This window comes from Ailuropoda melanoleuca, chromosome 15, assembly GCF_002007445.2.
Source record: "Ailuropoda melanoleuca isolate Jingjing chromosome 15, ASM200744v2, whole genome shotgun sequence".
Classification (NCBI taxonomy): domain Eukaryota; kingdom Metazoa; phylum Chordata; class Mammalia; order Carnivora; family Ursidae; genus Ailuropoda; species Ailuropoda melanoleuca.
The window spans coordinates 44,706,163-44,720,826 of NC_048232.1; the positions used below are offsets into that span (position 1 = coordinate 44,706,163).

General features: G+C 39.0%; 1 protein-coding gene across 1 annotated transcript in view; it reads left to right on the plus strand.

Moving 5' to 3' along the window:
• Positions 1 to 14,664, plus strand: part of MYRFL (myelin regulatory factor like) — a 119,202-nt gene that overhangs the window by 30,016 nt on the left and 74,522 nt on the right. The window contains exons 3-4 of the mRNA XM_019802729.2: positions 13,594 to 13,661; positions 13,760 to 14,018. Coding sequence (XP_019658288.2) covers positions 13,594 to 13,661; positions 13,760 to 14,018 — 327 coding nt within the window. The remainder of the gene's footprint in view (positions 1 to 13,593; positions 13,662 to 13,759; positions 14,019 to 14,664) is intronic.

The window sequence follows — 14,664 nt, forward strand, 5'->3', positions numbered from 1 at the left end:
ATGTGTGTATATATGGATAATATGCATATATATAATATAACATATATATTATATATGTATATATATATACACACATACACACACCACATTTTCTTTATCTACTCATCAGTTGATGGACATTTGGGCTCTTTCCATAGTTTGGCTATTGTTGATAATGCTGCTATAAACATCAGGGTGCATGTATCCCTTCAAATGTGTATTTTTTTTTTTTAAACATTGTTCAATTTCTCTGTTGTATAGTTACTGTTTTGGTTTTTTTTAAAGATTTTATTTATTTATTTGACAGAGAGAGAGACAGCCAGCAAGAGAGGGAATACAAGCAGGGGGAGTGGGAGAGGAAGAAGCAGGCTCCCAGCAGAGGAGCCTGATGCGGGACTCGATCCCAGGACTCTGGGATCATACCCTGGGCTGAAGGCAGACGCTTAATGACTGAGCCACCCAGGTGCCCCTCAAATGTGTATTTTTTTATCCTTTGGGTAAATATCTTGTAGTGCAATTGCTGGGTCATAGGGCAGTTCTATTTTTTTTTTAATTTAATGTTTTTTTATTATATTATGTTAGTCACCATACAGTACATCCCTGGTTTCTGATGTAAAGTTCGATGATTCATTAGTTGCGTATAATACCCAGTGCGCCATGCAATACGTGCCGTCCTTACTACCCATCACCAGTCTATCCCATTCCCCCACCTCCCTACCCTCTGAAGCCCTCAGTTTGTTTCTCATAGTCCATAGTCTTCTCATGCTTCATTCCCCCTTCTGATTACCCCCCCTTTCTTTATCCCTTTCTTCCCCTATCGATCATCCTAGTTCTTATGTTCCATAGATGAGAGAAATCATATGATAATTGTCTTTCTCTGCTTGACTTATTTCACTTAGCTTTATCTCCTCCAGTGCCGTCCATGTTGCAGCAAATGTTGAGAACTCGTTCTTTCTGATAGCTGAGTAATATTCCATTGTATATATGGACCACAACTTCTTAATCTAGTCATCTGTTGAAGGGCATCTCGGTTCCTTCCACGATTTAGCTATTATGGACAATGCTGCTATGAACATTTGGGTGCATATGGCCCTTCTCTTCACTACGTCTGTATCTTTGGGGTAAATAACCAGTAGTGCAATGGCTGGGTCATATGGGTAGCTCAATTTTTAACTTTTTAAGGGACCTCCACACTGTTTTTAACTTTTTGAGGAACCTCCATACTCTTTTCCAGAGTGGCAACTCCAGTTTGCATTCCCACCAACAGTGCAAGAGGGTTCTCCTTTCTCTGCATCCTTGCCAACATCTGTTGTTTCCTGTGTTGTTAATTTTAGCCATTCTGACAGGTGTGAGGTGGTTTTGATTTGCACTGTGGTTTTGATTTGCATTTCCCTGATGCCCAGTGATGTTGAGTGTCTTTTCATGTGTCTGTTAGCCATCTGGTTGTCTTCTTTGGAAAATGTCTATTCATGTCTTTTGCCCATTTCTTTATTTCTTCCTTCCTTCTTTCCTTTCTTTTCTTTCATTCTTTTAAAAGACTTATTTATTTATTTGAGAGAGAGCGAGCACACACACACATGGGTTGGGGGAGGGGCAGAGGAACAGAATCTTCAAGCAGACTCCCTGGTGAGTGGAGAGCCCAAATGCAGGGCTCAATTCCATGACCCATGAGATCATGACCTGAGCTGAAACCAACAGCCAGAAGCTCAACTGACTGAACCACCCAGGCACCCCTCTTCTGCCCATTTTTTAACTGGATTATTTTTGGGGTGCTGAGTTTGACCAGTTCTTCATAAATTTTGGATACCCACCCTTTATCGAATAATGTCATTTGTAAATATACTTCTCCTATTGCATAGGCTGCCTTTTAGTTTTGTTGATTGTTTCCTTCACTGTGCAGAAGTTTTTTATCTTGATGAAGTCTCAATGGTTCATTTTTGCTTTTGTTTCCCTTGCCACCTGAGACATGTCTAGTAAGAGGTTGCTACAGCTGAGGTCAAAGAAGTTGCTGACTGTGTTCTCATCAAGGAATTTGATGGATTCCTGTCTCACATTTAGGTCTTTCATCCATTTTGAATTTATTTTTGTGTATGGTGTAAGACAGTGATCCAGATTCATTCTTCTACATGTGGCTGTCCAATTTTCCCAACACCATTTGTTGAAGAGACTGTCTTTTTTCCATTGGATATTCTTTCCTGCTTTGTTGAAGATTAGTTGACTGTATAGTTACAGGTCCATTTCTGGGGTTTTCTATTCTTTTTCATTGATCTATGTGTCTATTTTTGTGGCAGTACCATACTGTCTGGAAGATTACAGCTTTGTAATACAGCTTGAAGTCCAGAATCATGATGTCCCCAGCTTTGCTTTTCTTTTCCAGGATTGCTTTGGCTATTCGGGGTCTTTTTTGGTTCCATACAAATTTTAGGATTGTTTTTTCTAGCTCTGTGAAAAATGCTGGTGTTATTTTGATAGGGTTTGCCTTAAATGTGTAGATTGTTTTGGGTAGTATAGACATTTTAACAATGTTCGTTTTTCTAATCCATGAGCATGGAATGTTTTTCCATTTCTTTGTGTCCTCTTCAATTTCTTTCATAAGTGGTCTATAGTTTTGAGAGTACAGATCTTTTACCTCTTTGGTTAGGTTTGTTCCTGGGTAACTTATTATTTCTGGTGCGATTATAAATGGGATCGATTCCTTGATTTCTTTTTCTGCTGCTTCATTATTCATGTATAGAAATACAACAGATTTCTCTATGTTGATTTTATATCCTGCAACTTTGCTGAATTCATGTATTAGTTCTAGCAATTTTTTGGTGGAGTCTTTCAGGTTTTCTACATAGAATATCATATCATCTGCAAGTATTGACAGTTTGACTTCTTCCTTGCTGATTTTNTATCCTGCAACTTTGCTGAATTCATGTATTAGTTCTAGCAATTTTTTGGTGGAGTCTTTCAGGTTTTCTACACAGAGTATCATATCATCTGCAAGTATTGACAGTTTGACTTCTTCCTTGCCGATTTGGATGCCTTTTACTTCTTTCTGTGTCTGATTGCTGAGGCTAAGACTTCTAGTACTATGTTGGGGCACCTGGGTGGCACAGCGGTTAAGCGTCTGCCTTCGGCTCAGGGCGTGATCCCGGCGTTATGGGATCGAGCCCCACATCAGGCTCTTCCGCTATGAGCCTGCTTCTTCCTCTCCCACTCCCCCTGCTTGTGTTCCCTCTCTCGCTGGCTGTCTCTATCTCTGTCAAATAAATAAATAAATAAATAAAAGACTTCGAGTACTATGTTAAATAGTAAGAGTGGACATCCCTGTCTTGTTCCTGACCATAGAGGAAAAGCTCTGTTTTTCCCTATGAGGATCTGAGGGTAATATTTAGAGCGAAATCTGCTGGGTGATATTGTAAGTATAAGCTTAACTTTATAGCAATTGCCAAATTTTCTAGAACAGCCATACCAGTTTCCATTACCACTAGCAGCATATAAAGCATCCAATTGCTTCTCTTCATTGCCAGTTCTTGCTATTATCAGTTTAGAAAATTTTTATTATAGCCATTCTATAAGTAAAAAGCCATTCTACAGTGGTATCTCATTGTGTTTCAACTTACATTCTCCTAATGACTAATGATGTTGAGTATCATTTTGTGTGCTTGTTTGCTATTTATAGATTTTCTTTGGTATAGGGTCTGTTCAAATGTTTTGCCCATTGGAGCTTTCTTACCTTTGAGTTTAGAGAATTGTTCAATATTCTGGATGTAAGAACTTTGTTAGATATGTGATTTGTGAATATTTTCTCCCACTCTGTAACTTAAGTTTTCATCCTTTCAGCAGTATCTTTCTCAGAACAAAAATTTAAAATTTTGATGGTGTCCAACTTATCTGATTTTTCCTACCTTAAGGTTTATGCTTTATATCTAAGAAATATAGATATTGGGGCGCCTGGGTGGCACAGCGGTTAAGCGTCTGCCTTCGGCTCAGGGCGTGATCCCGGCGTTATGNTAAGAACTTTGTTAGATATGTGATTTGTGAATATTTTCTCCCACTCTGTAACTTAAGTTTTCATCCTTTCAGCAGTATCTTTCTCAGAACAAAAATTTAAAATTTTGATGGTGTCCAACTTATCTGATTTTTCCTACCTTAAAGTTTATGCTTTATATCTAAGAAATATAGATATTGCCTAATCTAAGCTTCCCCAACTTTTCTTCTGTTTTCTTCTAAAAGTTTTAGAGTCTTACACTTTACATTTAGGCTTATGATCCATTTTGAATTAATTTTTGTATAAAGTTTGAGACATAGGTTGAGATTAATTTCTTTGTGTATGGACGTCCAACAATTCCAGATTTATTTGTTGAATAACCTAGAAAGGTTATTAAATTAAATTACTTTTACACTGTAGTGAAAAATCAGTTGACCGTATTTGTGTAGATCTAAATCAAGACTCTATACTGTTCCATTGATCTATGTGCCTATCATTTTGTCAATACCACACTATCTTGATTATTGTGCTTTTATTATAAGTCTTGAAATCATGTAGTGTAAGTGCTCCAAATTTGTCTTTTTCAAAACTGTTTTGGCTATTCTAGTTCCTTTGGTGTCCCATATAAATATTAGAATTAGCTTGTTGATATCTGTACAATCATGCTGAGATTTTGATTAGGATTGTTTAAGTCCAAAGATCTCTATGTGGAGAACTGATAACTTAACAAAACTGAATCTTCCAATCCATCAACATGGTATATATCTCCATTTGTTTAGGCCTTTTTTGATTTCTTTCATCAGCGTTATATAGGTTTCAGCATGTTAAAGCTGCACATATTTTGTTAGACATATCTAAATATTTCATGTTTCTCTTTGAGCTATGTAAATAACAATTTCCCCCCCAAAGTTTTAGGTTCCAGTTATTCATTGCCAACATATAAAAATAGTATTGATATTTATAAATTAAGCTTGGGTCCTGTAATCTTAATGAAGTCATTTATTAGTTCTAAGAGCTTTTTAAATAGATTTTTCAGGATTTTCTATGTTTACAATCGTGTCATTTACAAATTGGGACTGTTGTATGTCCCGAACTCTATGCCTTTATTTTTTTTATTTTTTTATTTTTATTTTTTTTTTGAAGATTTTATTTATTTGACAGAGATAGAGACAGCCAGGGAGAGAGGGAACACAAGCAGGGGGAGTGGGAGAGGAAGAAGCAGGCTCATAGCGGAGGAACCTGATGTGGGGCTCGATCCCATAACGCCGGGAATCACGCCCTGAGCCGAAGGCAGACGCTTAACCGCTGTGCCACCCAGGTGCCCCGCCTTTATTTTTTTTAAAGATTTTATTTATTTATTTGAGAGAGAGAGTGCGGTTACACACATGCACGAGCAAGGGGAGGGGCAGAGGGGGTGGGAGAGGGACAAGCAGACTCTGAGTTGAGCATGGAGCCTGACTTGGAGCTTGACCCCACGGCCCCAAGAACATGACCTGAGCCAAAATCAAAAGGCAGACACCCAACTGGCTGAGCCACCCAGGCACCGCTAGGCTTAGTTTTCTTTGAGATTATATTGTTTGGGATTATAATGTTTTTCAATTTGTAAATTTATAATTTTCATTACATCTGGGAAGTTTTCAGCTATTATTTCTTCACGTTTATTTTTCTGTACCGATGTCTTTCTTAACTCTTTTTAGGACTCCAGTGATACAAATGCTAGACCTTTGATACTGTACATAGGTTCCTGAGCCTCAGTTGATTTTTTTCAATCTTCTTCTCTCTGTTGTTCAAACTAGATAATTTCTACTGATCTGTCTTCAAGTTCACTGACCTTCTTCTGTCATTTCCATTTTGTTATTGAGCTTATGGTATATCTGTAAATGCTCCCCCACCCCCACCCCATGAAAGAGTGAAACCAGACCTGATCTCAGGATTGAGGAAACGAATTCGTGGAAATCTCTGGTACCTGGCTCTTGCTGCTCTTTGCTGACAAGAACATCCTTGCCGAATGACCACAGGATGAAGGAAGCTCAACATTTTGCAAGCTAGTTAAACACAAACACACACAGCTAGTGGGTGGCCAAATGTGTGAGCCCACCTCTGATCTGGCTCTTCTGCCCTAGGCACTGTGTGGGCTGAACTCAGAAAATAATTGCCCCTGTGCCTTCCCTCACATTCCCCTTCACTCCATCCAAACCATTGGTGTGAATTCCTGTGGAAAGAGTGGGCAGTATGTATCCTTACCATCTCTGGCCTGAAAACAATCTGCCAGAAGTTGTCTAGTGTCTCTTCTGTGTAACTGCTCCTTACGAGAAAGTACAGCTAATTGTACCAGGGTTCTGTTTAATCCTCTGGATCACTTTTATAAGTCGCAGAAAGAACTTTAGCTGTTTGGCAGGGAGAAGTGAACAAAAGTCTCTTCAAAGAACTGTCTTCTTATCTGGAAAGTCTGAAATCTGCCATATGGTTGTAGTTTCCAGGATAACAATGATCCTTCCTATAGGACCAGAATTATCTCCTTATAGGCTATTACTATTGGTTTGCCCAACCAGATTCATTCTCTACCTTTAGGGGTGGTCAGGTGTAATAGAGGTAGAGGAGGGAGTTAATATTGTTGCGCGATTACCAAGTGTTGGGCAATGTTCTTTGCACTTATTATGTGTTCATTTATTTACTTACATATTTGATTTCACACATTTCATTCTCTGAACAAATCTCCCAAATAGATACAATATTATCTATGTTTTATAAATGTGGAGGTACAAAGAGAATAAGTAACTCTCCACAGGTCAATAAGTGGCAAGACTGGAATTCAAATGCGCCTGGCTCTACAACACATGACCTTTCTTCTTTATGCAGCTTTTAGATTAATTAGGTCATATTTTGGAGGAATATGAACCTCGGGGAAATATATTCAATGCATCTAAAATTATCTGACAAACGATGTGACTCAGGATGGGTCTGTACTATAGTTTGCAAAGATTGTCAGAGTCCATGCCCATTGAAGAAAAGCCCGATAGTCAGATAACCTGTCACTGCTTGATAAAAACCGCTCAGGTGCATGTGGTTAAGTGAGGCTGCATTAACAGTCTGAGCAAAAATGCACGGAAAGAGCTCCAGTCCATCCACGACCATGGGGCTGTTCAGCGGGTCTGCAAATCATTACATCTGTACAACCTATTCAAATACTCCAATTGTTGACTATTTCTAAATACCCGGCTCTTTTTGCAATTTAATTGCATTCCTCCTAACAGCCCAGAGATGTAGGTCTTCTTGCCTGGGCTTACAGCTCATAAGTAGCAAAGCTAGGATTCAAACCTAAGTTCATGACCAATCTTGAGTTACTTCCCCTCTACTGTATGGCCAATGAATTATGCTTTTAAAAAATGTCAGTGACAACTCTTTGCCTAAACAATCTAAGAAACCACTAGGCTGCTAAATTGATGAGAACCAGTTTGAATCTCATAGGGAGATTTTCACATCTCAAACATATTAAAAAATGGAATTACTGGCCCTATAAAACACATGCCCTTAGATGCTCTATGGAAAATTGGTCCCATGAGATGCTGTGGGGGGAAAAAGAAAAGTTCCATGATGAGTAAATAAGCTTATGAGTCATTGGCTTAAACAAAGTTAAATCAACTTGCAGGACTTTTCAGAGCTTTTGTCATGCTAATGTGCAACTGGGGAAGAGACATGGTATACAGTGTTTCTCAAATTTATTTGGCCATGGACCCATTTTGGGAGGCATGTACCCACGCATGAGCATTGGGATATGCCCCTCAGGACTTTCTCATTTTTCTGTGTGAATCTAATTGGTATGTTGAGCTAAGGGCAGCCTGTCAGCACATGAAAATTTCTGAATAGTGCCCTTAACCCTTTGTTTCCTTGTGTGGCAGAGTCCAGGGCAGCTGTCTGCCCAGGAGGAGAGGCTGAAGTCCTCTGATTACCATAGGTTAGCCAGCCAATTACCTACTAGGTACACAGGTAAGCTCTGGAGGACACACTAGGAAATGTCTAGGTATGGAGAGTTGCTTGAAGGGAGGGGTCTAGATATTGAGGGGATAGCATAAAACCCCAGAGGTTGCAGGGAAAAAGGACAAGAAGTGTGTGTGTGTGTGTGTGTGTGTGTGTGTGTTTATAGAAGGAAGACTCCAGAAAAGAGACTAGTGAATCTTAAAACAGACTTTGTTTCCTTCAAAAATGCCCAGAGGTTCACCTGCTTCCTTTCTTTACTCTAAGTGTGTGTCAGGGAGCAGCACTCGCCTGACCTGGGAGCTACAAACGTAGCATTTCAGATCTTCCCCCAGAAAAGCTGAATCAGACTTGCATTTTTAATAGGCTCCCCATGGACTGCACGTGCACATTATAGTTTGAGAAGACACACAAACATGCCTCCTTCCCCATCAGTGGAGGTCATATCATAGTGAGCTTCAGTCTGGCCTTGGGGTCCTACCTGCGGGGTAAGAGGGAACCAGCTGAGGGCCCTGGGGTGACACCTATTCACAGGTTTGACTGGGGGACTTCACAGGAGGTGGACCTTAAAGACACATGAGGTCCATGAGGAATCAACTGCGGGTTTTATTTCATTTCATTCTAATGCTTGAGCTTCTTGTGTGTTTTACTTAGGACTTGGCTTATGGTGGTTGGCCGGCAGAATGAGCTAGGAGTCGCCGAGCAGCTGCACGCTCTAGTTCTGCCTCCGTGGAGTGGGGCTGAGAAGCCCTTTACGGCGGTGTTGCAAATGGGGTCAGGTAGCACGCGTAGCTCTGTGAGAAGAGCTTGTTAAAGGCTGTGTGAGTTCATTGACCAGTTTGACTTCTGGGTTTGTATCTAAATGGTGTTTTATATTGCTCTTCTTACTTTATATATTTTAAGAACTTAATATTATCTTCAGGGAGGATTTAACTTTCTTATATCACAGCTGACACCCACTTCTAGCACCAGCCTCCCAATATCATAAAGGTCTATAAAAATTTTTAGTTGGGTCAATACCCAGGGCTTACATTATTATCACTATGTGGTCACGTGTAATTTATTATGATTATATTTTGTTTCTTGATCTTATTGTTTTTCTTGAACCATAGCCTTCTTTTCATGATCTTCTTGGCTTTGAATATAACTAATATTAATTCTTCCCACAAATTCTCTGAAGGGAACTGCAAAATTCCTCTCAGTATTGAAACACACCAGTTCCTTTTCTTCTTAAGAAATTCCTCAAGTGATCTTTGTCATTACTGACTTTTTTGTTCTATCAATTGATGAGAGAGGGATGTTAAAATCTCCAACTATGATTATACAATTATTCATTTCTCTTTATTCTGTCAATTCTGCTTCATGATTTTGAAGTCCTGTTTTTGGATATATAAACAATCATGATTGATATGACTTCTTAATGAAAGGACTGTTATTATTGTGGAATGAGCCTCTTTATTTTTAGTAATACTCTTTATTTTGAAGTCTATTTTACCTATTATTCAGGAAATCACTTCTGCCTTCTCACACCTTTTTTCTCCATTAGTTTTCAACTTATCTGAGTCTTTATATTTTAAGTGTTTCTTGCAAGCAATGTACAGTTGGTCTTGCTTTTTAAAAATCCTTTCTTACAATCTCTGCCTTTTATTGGAGTTTTTAGTTCATTAATATATCTTGTAATCATTTATAATGTATTTAATCCTGCCATTTTATTGTCTTCTTTTTATCCTTTCTTTTTTTTTTTTAAAGATTTTATTTATTTATTTGACACTAAGACAGCCAGTGAGAGAAACAGCCAGTGAGAGAGAGACAAGCAGGGGGAGTGGGAGAGGAAGAAGCAGGCTCCCAGCAGAGGAGCCTGATATGGGGCTCGATCCCATGCCGGGATCACACCCTGAGCCGAAGGCAGATGCTTAACGACTGAGCCACCCAGGTGCCCCTCTTTTTATCCTTTCTGTTTCTTCTTTGTAACTCCTTTTTACTTTATTTTGTGTTATTTGACTAATTTTAGAATTCCATTTTATCTATTGACTTTAGCTATACCTCTTTGCAAAATTAACTTTTTACAGTCTACTTAGAGTTAATGAATTAATATTGTATCACTTTACGTAAAGTGTAGAAAACTTGCACTGTGTAATTCTATTTTATCCCCCACTCCCTTCCTCTGTGCTATGGTTGTCCTAAGTGTTACACCTCCATACATTATAAATGCTATGAGATAATGTCACAATTTTTGCTTTAAAGAGTCTTATGTATTTTAAAGAAATTAAGGAAAAAACCAATTTGCATTCAGATGCATACAATTTTTTATTCTCTACATTCCTTCCTAAAGTTTCAAGTTTCCATCTGATGTCTTTTCCCTTTAGCCTAAATAATGTCTTTAACATTTCTTATTGTGCATGTCTGTTTACGGTTTCACTTAAAATTTTTTAAAAATCTAACAATGTCTTTATTTTATTTTTATTCTTGGAATATATCTTCATCAGATATGAAATTCTAGATTTTCACTAGCACTTTAAAGATATTGTTGCACTGTCTTCTTACTTCTGGAGATTTTGATGAAAAGTCATTGGTCATTTGAACCACTAATACCCTGCATGTAATATGTTGTTTTTCTTTGGTTACTTAAGAAAATTTCTCTTTAGTTTTGCTGATTTGATTCTGATGACCTACGTGTGGTTTTCTCTGTATTTATCTTACTTAGGATTTGCTGAGCTTCTTGAACCTATAAATTTATGTCTTTTACTACATTTTGGAAGGTTTTGGTTATTATATCTTCAATTATTTTTCTGTTACATCCTCTCCATGGTTCATGAATCTCTCTTTCTCTCCCTCTTTTTTGATTCGTCTTTCCCTCTCTGTTCGTTAGACTGCATTATACCTATTGATTTGTCTTCAAATTCTTCTGTTATACCACCCAGTGATTTTTTCATTTTCTATTTTTATTTTCATTTCTGACTTTTTTCAGTTCTAGAATTCCCATTTAGTTCTTTTTGAGTTTCTATTTTTTTGCTGAGAGTTTGTATTTTTTATTCTTTACAAACACATTATCCTCCACTCCATTAGGCTTAGTTACAACAGCTGTTTTTATAATAGCTGCTGCTAAAGTCTGGATTTATCTGCTAATCCAGTATCTGGATCCTCTCTGGGTTAGTGTCCACTAATTGCTCTTTTCCTCAAGGTTAGGCCATATTTTCCTGCTTCTTCATTTGTTGAGTAATCCTTAATTGTATTCTAGACATTGTGAATGTCTGGATTTTTTTTTTTAATTTCTTCTGAAGAGTATATATATACTTCTGTTTTACTAGGCAGTTACTTTCCTTAAACTCAAATTATAAACTCTGTCTCCTGGGCAGTAGCTCAAATTTTAGTTCAGTTTTGTTTGTTTGTTCATTTTGCTCTTTTGTTTTTTGGGTTTTTTTTTTTTTTTGAGTTTTTTTTTGTTGGACTGTGTGCAGTCTGCCCCATACATTGATGGCTTGGGAGTCAGACAGACTCTTGGCAAGGGTTTTTACACAGAATCAGGGGTTCCCCTCTCTGAATCTCTTTTCCCCAAGATTCCCCTTTCACTTTAAGCAGCTGTTTGTCCGAAACTCTGTTCTCTGGTTCTTTAGGTCAGAAAGTTTGTATGTTTCTATTGGAGTTTTAACTATTCTGTGGTTCTGCCTTCAACTGGTCCTAAGGCCAAAAGCTGTAAACAGGTAACTCACCTTATGCTATTACCTTCATCCAAGTTTCAGTGTCCCCCCCAGAATCTTCTTGTTTTTGTCCACTTTCCAGTATTTTTAGGCAGATTTTTTTTTTAATTTTCCAGACTTCACAGTATGAAAAGGTCAAATCTGGTAGGAGCTTACCAGTGATATCAAAAGCAGAAGAGCTCTTCAAGGGTTTTTTTTGCATCCCTTCTTTTTCTAGTTGTTTGTTCTTTGTCTTTAATGTTAAAGGTTTCTGGAAATGTCTGGCCCTTCATCTTTTGTTCCTGTGTAAGACGTTCTGTGTGCAAGCCGTTATTCTCAGGGGATGAGTCTCATCGTAGAGTGATTGAGCAGGGATGGGCCATTTTAGGGGGTGAGGGGAACTTCAAAATCTTTTTTTTCCCCTCGAGTACATTCCATTTTTCTGGGGAGCAATCTTCCAATTTCTTACTGTAGGAAATATGCTTGGATGCCTGCAAAGTCAAACTGAGGAAGAGTCTCAGGGTTCAGCATTTAGACTTTTAATGAATCCTTCCACTTTTAGCTCAGTAGCTTTACAGTGTCCCTGGAATCTGTTTCTCCAGAGAGTAAACCTTTCCAACTCCTGTTGGGGTGATGGAGGTGGCTGTCTGGCTGCACAGGTTGGGAAAGCTAATCTAAGTGTCCAACTGTTCCTTAATCAAACTTTCAACTGATTCTTTTGTTTTCAGCTTGAGTTCGGAGGTTCCTGGTGATTCCAATGTCTTGGGCTTTTCTGGAGTTGCATTAAAATTGGATAATTTCTTGTTGGCTGTGTCCCTTCTGCCATCTCCAGGCAGTCTTGTTTTTGCTTTTTCCATTCTGTTAATTCAGTTACCATCCGTCCTACTTCTGTCTACCACAGTGTTATTAAAATGTAGTCTGTTGTGCACTCTGCACATGCACTCTATGTCCTTTCGTGTTTACGCCTCTTTATTCCTTTATTTTCATTTTTTGGTGGCGTTTTGGAGGAAGGTGGCATTTTTGGAGGAAGATTTTCTTTTCCTTTTTTTCTAAAGATTGAATAAATTATAAAGGACCAATTTGAGGAGAAAACCTAAGTTTTCTAGTAAACAATAACCTCATTGTATGAGGTTAAAATCTTAATCAACCAAGAAAAGCATGATGGCTTGCTTTCCAGCAGGAGAATCAAGTGGAGGGTGGTGGTGCTGATGAATGCCTTAGAATCACGGAGTTTCCCAGCCAGAAGGAACTTGTAGCTTTTTTGGAACAGAAAATTTCACACTTTTTTAGTGGTGGTACTCATTTTTTCTTAAATGAAATTTTACTTGCACCTCAATATATGAAACAGGAAAAGTTATGAATTTTCCTCCCAGGCATTTAAATTTTTTCTTTTGTAAAACCACTGAGCTCATTCCAAGAGCTTTGGGATTTCCCAGCATACAGATGGAAAACCGTTGCTTTGGTGGTGACATTTTATAGGGCTTTAGCCCAAACAGTGTGCACAACCATCTCACTGGTGTGAGTGCTTTGAAAACATTAAGAAGCAACAATACTGTTAATTAAACTATAATAAACAAATATATACATATATATGGATATGTATATAAACTATAACTGAGCATGCACTCCGTTTGGGGGCATTATGTTATGGGTTTCATATACAGTATCTCATTTAATTCTCACAACGATGCTATGAGGAAGGCATGATGGTTATTCCCATATTGTAGGTGAGGAAACGGAGGCCTGGAGAGACTTAGGTCTTGTTCATAGGTACACAGCTAGGAAGCAGAAGAACTGGGACCCCAAACCCTGTTCCATCTGCCTCAAAGCCCATTTACTTCACACAGGACACTAGGCGTGATCTGGTGGGCTTTGGCCCCCGCGGTGCACTGTGCATGCAGTACGCAGGGCTGTCTCCCACTTGTGACAATGCTATAATGATGGAACAGGTCACAGTAAAAAGCAATGTGTGTCTCTAATCCTCAGGCAGCAGCAGCTCCCAGATACTCCACCCTATTCAGCATCAGACTCCTGTTCCCCTCCACAGATCAAAGGTGAGTGCATTCTGCCTCCCGCACGCCTTGCCCTGCCCCTCTTCTTGGACACTGGGTGGTCAGAGAAAGAGGCCCTTCTCACCGGTGTGTTCCCCCAGGTGCATGCTGCCCAGCCGTGAGACCTGCGGCCAGGAAGACTCCAGCTACTCTTCTCCAGTCTGCAGCTGCTCCCGGGACACTACCTGGACACCGGCCACAGAGCTTGTGTGAAATGAGCAGCTCTGCCCACAGCCGCGGCAGCTTTCTCAACTGCTACCCAGACACCAGTCATCTTACGACCACCCCGGACCAATGCGTGTCCTCCCATCTGGGGATAAGCCGTCCTTACCATCAGCAGCCTCTGTGCCACAGCCCTGGGTAAAGGGCAAGATATTTAGTTACGAAAGACCTCAGAGCAGCCAGCACCCACTCGCCCCCCGCAGTGCTGGTAAAGACTGAACAGTGGCGTTCTCTCCAGGAGATGGCGGTGTTGAGACATATATCAGATACGGCACAGGCCCCAGTGCTCTCGGCTTCAGACCGTCTTCTAATTAAAAGCCCACTAAACCCAAAGTCCTCATTCAATGGAAAGTTAAAATGTCAGAAATATATGGGGACGTTCTGAGTGATGGAGAAAGCACTGTTTGCATTTGCAGCCTAAGCTAGAATACGCAAGTAATTTGTGAATGAGCTCTCAGAAAAATACCTATTGATTAAGCATTAATATACTATTTTTTTTCTTCTTTTCCTTCCTCTTCTTTTCTCTTTCATCCTACTTCTGAATTTAAAGAATGGCAGAGAGAGTAAAGGTCCTCAAATATTGTGGTAAAATTTCATGCGAAAAAAAATGTCAAGTGTAAAGTGTATACATATTTTATACACTTCTATTTTATATTTTTATATACTATATTTCAAGTTCATATCTTCTCTGTCAATGAGTCCTCTCCCTTTGGAAATATTGTCCATTTATTTTTCAAGTAGGTGAATGTCAGATCTATTGGAAATTGGAAAACTGTGTTTCAGA